The sequence below is a fragment of the Arachis duranensis genome, chromosome 8 (genome assembly GCF_000817695.3).
Source record: "Arachis duranensis cultivar V14167 chromosome 8, aradu.V14167.gnm2.J7QH, whole genome shotgun sequence".
NCBI classification, from domain to species: domain Eukaryota; kingdom Viridiplantae; phylum Streptophyta; class Magnoliopsida; order Fabales; family Fabaceae; genus Arachis; species Arachis duranensis.
In genome coordinates this window covers 33,998,958-34,005,797 of record NC_029779.3, presented here as the reverse complement: position 1 = coordinate 34,005,797, position 6,840 = coordinate 33,998,958, and the positions used below count along the sequence as shown (strand labels likewise).

The 6,840-nt window shown below is 26.2% G+C and overlaps 1 protein-coding gene across 1 annotated transcript; it reads right to left on the bottom strand.

Moving 5' to 3' along the window:
* Window positions 1–1,002: 1,002 nt before the first annotated feature.
* On the bottom strand, window positions 1,003–2,832 carry LOC107462344 (ervatamin-B). Its single transcript, XM_016080918.3, has 2 exons — window positions 2,301–2,832; window positions 1,003–1,803 (listed from the first exon to the last, which is right to left on the bottom strand). The coding sequence occupies exons 1-2, from the start codon at window positions 2,755–2,757 to the stop codon at window positions 1,211–1,213; spliced, it is 1,050 nt and encodes a 349-aa protein (XP_015936404.1). The 5' UTR covers window positions 2,758–2,832; the 3' UTR covers window positions 1,003–1,210.
* Window positions 2,833–6,840: the final 4,008 nt, after the last annotated feature.

The window sequence follows — 6,840 nt, the reverse complement described above, 5'->3', positions numbered from 1 at the left end:
ACAACCTAATTAGGTTAAAATAGTTAATTATTACATAAAGCCGAGGGATATTGATTGAGTGACAATATATGATGCTTTTTAATATATTGTATCTAAATTCAAATTTTGATAATGATAAAGTGGTAGATAGAATCCTTAAATATGTATGCGAGTGCATAGTGTGGATAAGTTTATGATACTTAAAATTAAAGGTTGTTCGTCTATCTTAAAAAAATTACATAAAAAAAAAGAGTCCAAGACCTATTTCGTTATAGTTGTTTAGTTATTTAAGGGGTTATATTTTGAGTTCAATTCTAAAGGATAACATCTATGTAGTTAGATAGTATTGTAATTAATTTTATAAAAAGGTAAATTCTATTGAAACTAAGAATTAGTCAAAATTTTTCAGATATTCTTTTCGTCTTATGAATGCGACATCATTTTTTAGCATTAATTAACACGGACTGAAGTTTGAAATAATCTCTTAAGAGATGTATATTTGTTTTGAACATGACATGTATATAATGATATCAGATATATATCATTATGCACAAAAAAAAAGAAAAAAATTAAATAAACAATTTGTTTCTCAAAAAATAATGAAAAATGACGTTTGTTATATTACCTATATATATATATATATATACTCTTTTCAGTCTTTTGTATATTTTTTATGGTATAAAAAATAATTTTTCCATTTTTTATCAATTATTTTTATTGTTAGATATAACAAATGTAGAGAAAAAAAAATTCTTAAAAAATAATGGGAATGGAATAAGCTTCGCTTGGGTACTGAACATGAATCTGTTTGTACATTGTTCCTTCATATGATTAAGCTCTTTAATTTATTGTCCTTTTATTCCTTTTAGCTGAGAATACTTAGGATATACTGATATAGCATTTATCTTTATAAAAAAATGTCAATATATATCAAAGACTATGGCATATATATATATTACAATAATAATGCTAGAATCTAAGAGGAAACAAAAGCATTGAATATATGGCATATATACCAAGGACCATTTCTTTATATGATTGAGAATAAGATTATTTTTCATACATAACACCAGTACTTACAAACACACGAGAAGCTTAAATTAAGAGCATGCATATGCATATAAAAACAACAATTAACCCTTTATTTTTATTTATAGTATGATGATAACGATAGATTTAGATTAATTATTATTATCACATCATGCATGCATGAACTAGAGTACTTAATTAATTAAGCAAAAGCAACTGGATAAAGAGGATTCATAGCAAGACCACATAAACCCTTGTTAGATTTTATGTCTCTCTTCATCCTCATGTAACCATTTTCGCCCCAATTTTTGCCCCATGAATTTTTTACTATCCAATACTTAGTACCATCTTCGGTTGAACCGTAACCAACTACGGCAACATCATGGTCGGTCTTAGTTCCACATTTTCCGGCGAAAACCCCACCGGAGTAGAACTGGAAAGCCTTTTGGCCGGCTTCAATGTCAACTCCGACCGGTTGGTTCGCGACGGCTTTGAGGAGCGCCTTTTCATTGTTTTTAGGAACCTTTTCGTAGCCCTTGATAGAGGCTACAGGTTCCTTCTTCTTAGAATTGCAAGTCCTATCAACATGTTTGTAAGGGTATTTTGCTTCACTTGCAATCCCTCCTTTTTTAGCTATGAATTTGAAGGCATCTTCCATGAAACCACCATTACATCCACCAGATTTTCCTCTAACACAATCTACTAGTTCTTGCTCTGAGAGGGATTCTAATTTTCCTGTGCTAATTTGGTGGATACTTTCTACTGTAGCCACGGTTGCAAAAGCCCAACAGCTACCTATAGTGTTGGGGAAAAAAGGAAGAACAAATATCAACGTTATGTTAGCAAATAATTAAATTTTTACATATTACTGTCTTAACTAATCTACCTCGTATATTTGTTATTATTGTACATACTTAATTATTTATAAAAATAATTAGATTAATAGGTATATTAGTGCCTACTAATACATTAATATGATATACATATAACAAAAAATATGTGTATTTTTAAAATTATGTCATCTATGTACCAAAAAATAAACAATTTTTCATCTTTTTTAGTTTTCAACATTATTTTTAAAACTTTCAAATTGAAAATAAATAGCTATATGTTTTTACAATACATAAAATTATCGTGACAAAAATGTTACATGCAAAAAAATCTAATATTTAGATGAAATTATGAAACTCAGTTCATCATCATATATACTACACGAAAATTCCTTAACCTAAAATAATAATAGAAATAAACATGAAAAATACAATTATATATGGTAATTAGTAATTACATACCACAATCTTTCTGGTCCTTGATTGGAGTAACAGCACCTCTTTTCCTCCAGTCTATAGTTTCAGGAATGTCTGTGACATTTTCATACCTAAAAGGTGTTTTTATTTCTTCCATCCCCATTAAACCAAGTGACCCCTTTTTACCATTAAGTGATGAAGCCTTAAATTCTTCAAAGGTTTGGTCAGCAAATTGATTAACACCAAGTTTGAAAGTTAAGTTCTTATTATTAGCATTGAATGACTCAATGAACTCAACGTTTTCTTTGAATATTTGGTAACGTTTTTCTTTTTCAGCAACATCTTTATAATACTTCCCATGTTCTACCATCCATTGCTCGTGTCTCTTGGGTGACCATGCCTCCAGCTCAACAAGCTTGCGAGACATTGTTACCCGAGAGTTCCATAAAGCAAGGACGGCGAACAAAGCTAAAACATAAAGGCTTTGGCTAAAGGAAGCCATGATTGATGCTTGGAATAGTGTAGGGATATATAGGTGATGAGGGTTTTTGTTATGATAAGCTGAGAAGGAAAACTTGAATGTAACAAACATATATAGAGGGTGCTATTTATAGTTGCAAACTAAGTGTGTGATGTTATGATTTTCGATTAAAATTTTTAATTTATTTATTTAGTTTTTATGTGTTCAAAGAGGACCCGTCCTTATCCAATCGTGCGTCTCATTCCCAATCTCACATTTGGACCCAAATTCTTGAAGATAATTATGGTCTTAATATAAATTTCAATCCATGAAAAAGTTGAAAAAAATAAAAGTTTTAAATTTGAAGTAAGAACGAAAATAAATTATGAAAATATTATAATTAAAAATAAAAAACAAATAATAAATACTGCATTTTTCGTCGGGCATGTATATGTTTATATAAAAGCAACTATATTACATGTATACCAAAATCGATTACCAAAATAAACTACTAATATAAAATATATATATTAGAATATAAATATATATATTAGAATATAAGCACATATTAAAAATAAATTAAATCATGTATGGTGAATTATACGGTAAAGATGTAAGTTTATTAACTAATTTTAATATATAAATAATATTTTTGATATAAAAAATTAAAAAAAATCTATTTGCGTATCATCTTTAGCCACTAAAATTTTTTTTTTAGTTTATTTTTCTTTAAGTTACAGTTAAGAACTTCAACTAAAAAAAAGTTCGAATTGAAATTAAAAAAATTAAGAACTTTGTTTAGCGTCAAATTTGAACGTTCATATAATAGTATTTACTATTTACAATCAAGTTGGATTGGTCTAATAATTAATTTATTAATCCATTTAAATAAGTATTAAAAATTTAAATTCTGCTTTGTGCATGCAGTAACTCATTGACTAATAGCAAACTTTTAACTAAAATTCAGTACCGCAACGAATTAGTTCTTGATTTGTTGGAATAAAGGATATTGTAAAAAACAAAAAAAAAAATATAACAATATTTAACAAGTACCAACAATGCATGGGTAGTTGGTTTAGTTATAAAACACTAAAACATGTCTGTGATTGATCTCAAATTTGAATTTTCTAGAAATAAAAAATTTGATACTGAAAGTGATTAATTTTTCTTTTATCCAAATTAATGACATTTCTAATAATAAAATCTAAATATCAAATTAAAAGAGAGAAAAATGTATATATATTATTATTGAATTTAATTTTAATACAGTATAAATAATTTTATATACATAATTATTTAATTAGATTTATGTGTTTAGATTATATTTTAAATAATGAATTTAAAAATTAAGCATATAAAAATTAAGTTTATTAATGTAAAGTTAATCTCATATATTTTGGGACTTAATGCTAATAGGTGTCTATGAAATGGGAAGATAATTCCCCATACAGAGTCATAGAGAGTAGTCGTCCATGTATACTTGCTCTATATCATAAATAATCTTTTACTAAAGATATTTAGTACCAAAATAACTTTTGTACTATGTATCTATATGACGCAAATAGTATAAGAACATTTGTAAAATGTGAAGGAAATACAAAAGAAAATATCTTCGTTGCAGAGAGAAGGGTGACAATATGGTGAGATGGAAGAGTAACGAAGGGGTGACTGTAGAAAAGTTGAGTGGAATATGAATGACATTAAAAATCTATAAATTAAAGAAGAATTATGTATATATGACATGCAAATAAAATGATTAAAAAATATATATAAAAAATAAATTATTAAAAATAATTAAGTATATTTATGAATTTTGGGAATTAGTAGGGACGGAGTAAAAATTTTTGCTAGGGTCTCCAAGCCTATTTCAGAAAAATTTTGTCCTCTGTTCTTGTTTCCCAAAAAAGAATTTTACACTCGAATCTCCATTCAAAATAATTATTGCAAGAGTCTTCGTGTCTCAGAATTTTGTCATCTCTACGACTACAACTTAAAAACGATAAATTCACAAATTAAATGAACGAAAATAACGCAGCATATACGGAAAATAAGGTAAAAATGAATATGATTCATATTAAAAAATTTGGGGGCTAGCTGGTATATATAAAGTAAAACTTTACAAGACCAATTTAACTATCAAATATTTAACATTAAAGAGGCCATTTAACGATTCACTTTTAATTTTTATTATTGGATGTTAAATTGTAGTTTCATAAACTACATACAGAAATAGTTGCAGTAGTTGATGCAATTTCAATCATTATCAAGTATTCACATGCTGCCACTGAGATTATTTAATTTGGAGGGAGAGGGACAAGTTTGTTTGTACAACTTGAAATTATAAATCTATTTATTACTTAACAAACCTTAGTAAGTTCATAAGCCCTTGGTACAACCTATTTATTGCAATGATGTGATATTCTAAAAATTTAAAGTGAATATGTATCCTATATAGCATTAGGGTGATAATGGGTAAGATAGAATTTAATTTGGACTCAATTTTAATTTTATTGCGTAAGTTGAAATTTTTATATAAATTTAATTTTATTTTATCTGTGAATTGAGAATATCTCAATTCTAACTCTATTTATTTTTAGTTGTGGGTATCTAATCTTATCTATAGATTACAAAAAAATATAATATTATTATACAATTTGATGATAATTTAAATTATAACTGATTTTTATGTAAAAAAAAAAATTATCAATTAATGATCTTCTTTTAATGGCTAAGAATCTTTTGTATTTAGTGAGAGGTTTTTAGTTCAACATCTACTTAAAATATATTTTTATATAAATATATAATATATACATATATAGGATGGAGGTTGGTCGGGTAGGATTGAAATTCAATCTACATCCTACTCAATCTGCACAAAAATTCTATTGATCCGCACAAAAATTCTATTTATACCCTACTTTATTTGTTATAGATCAAATTAACCATCCTATTCAATCAGATAGAATTGGATTAAATACTTGCAAATAGAGTATATATTACCACGCCTGTATAGCACAATTACATGATTCAACAAGTGGCTTGTAATTTAAAACCATGGTCTATTACAATATTACTCCGTATTTGTTTTCTCCTTTTAGTTATGCAATACGGATTATTATTCTTTTTTCTTTATATATACATAACTTTATTTATAACAACTTTTACCATTCATTCTAGTATATGGTTGGCACATTATTGGTAACAGGCGTACTCATTCTACGTGGAAGACAAAAATTAAACAACTTGATTAATAACTTTGACTACATACCAAGATATTCTATATGAAACAAAACGGGACCATGAAGTCTCTCTCGAAATAGAAAAGCTACAAATAAATGAAATAATACAAGAAAGGGGATCATGAATATGGCATAAAAATCAAAATCAAAATCAATTTGATTGGAAAAGGATGTTAAATTGAAGGCAAAATATTATGAGAAATAGTTCTTTAGATGTTCTGATTATTTTTTCTTTTTAAACCAAAGATAGAGAGGTTTAAATTCGTAATTTTTTAATGAATATAAAAAAACTATAATATTTGAGTTATAATTGATTAGTATTTAGATGTTCTAATTGCAAGTAAATATTTTGTTAAATTAATTATACTCATAGTAACAACATAATAAATAACACATACAGAACAAATACATTTATTTATTTAAACACAAAAAAATACATTTATTTATTCTCAGAGCATCCAATAAATCGTCCAATATTATATATTGATATAATATTTTAGAACTACTCATTCTATGATTGTTGTGCACGTGGATGGCGACTACTTAAGTGATAGTGTTTCAACTTTTAAAAGAAAATAAATATTCAAATTAATATGCTCTAATCAAAATAGTGTCAATATCCATATCCTTATATTATTTGTGGTTGAAAAATTTACTATTTGTCTTAATTAAACTAACAATTTTAAAAATTTATGATCTCAACCGTTAATTGTATTTCTTTTTATATTAAAAAAACACTACTCACATGCAAAATTAATATAAGACATGAAATAATTAGTTACACAATTAATATAATATTATATAATTAAATATAAATATAAAATAATTTTACATTTTCATTATATTAAAATTAAATTCTTTAACCATACCTTCTTATAAACCTTTC

Coding starts and splice junctions, on each gene's coding strand:
- LOC107462344 (XM_016080918.3), bottom strand. CDS start 2,757: ATGGCTTCCTTTAGCCAAAGCCTTTATGTTTTAGCTTTGTTCGCCGTC. Junction 1,804..2,300: donor CAAGGACCAGAAAGATTGTG/GTATGTAATTAC, acceptor CCAACACTATAG/GTAGCTGTTGGGCTTTTGCA.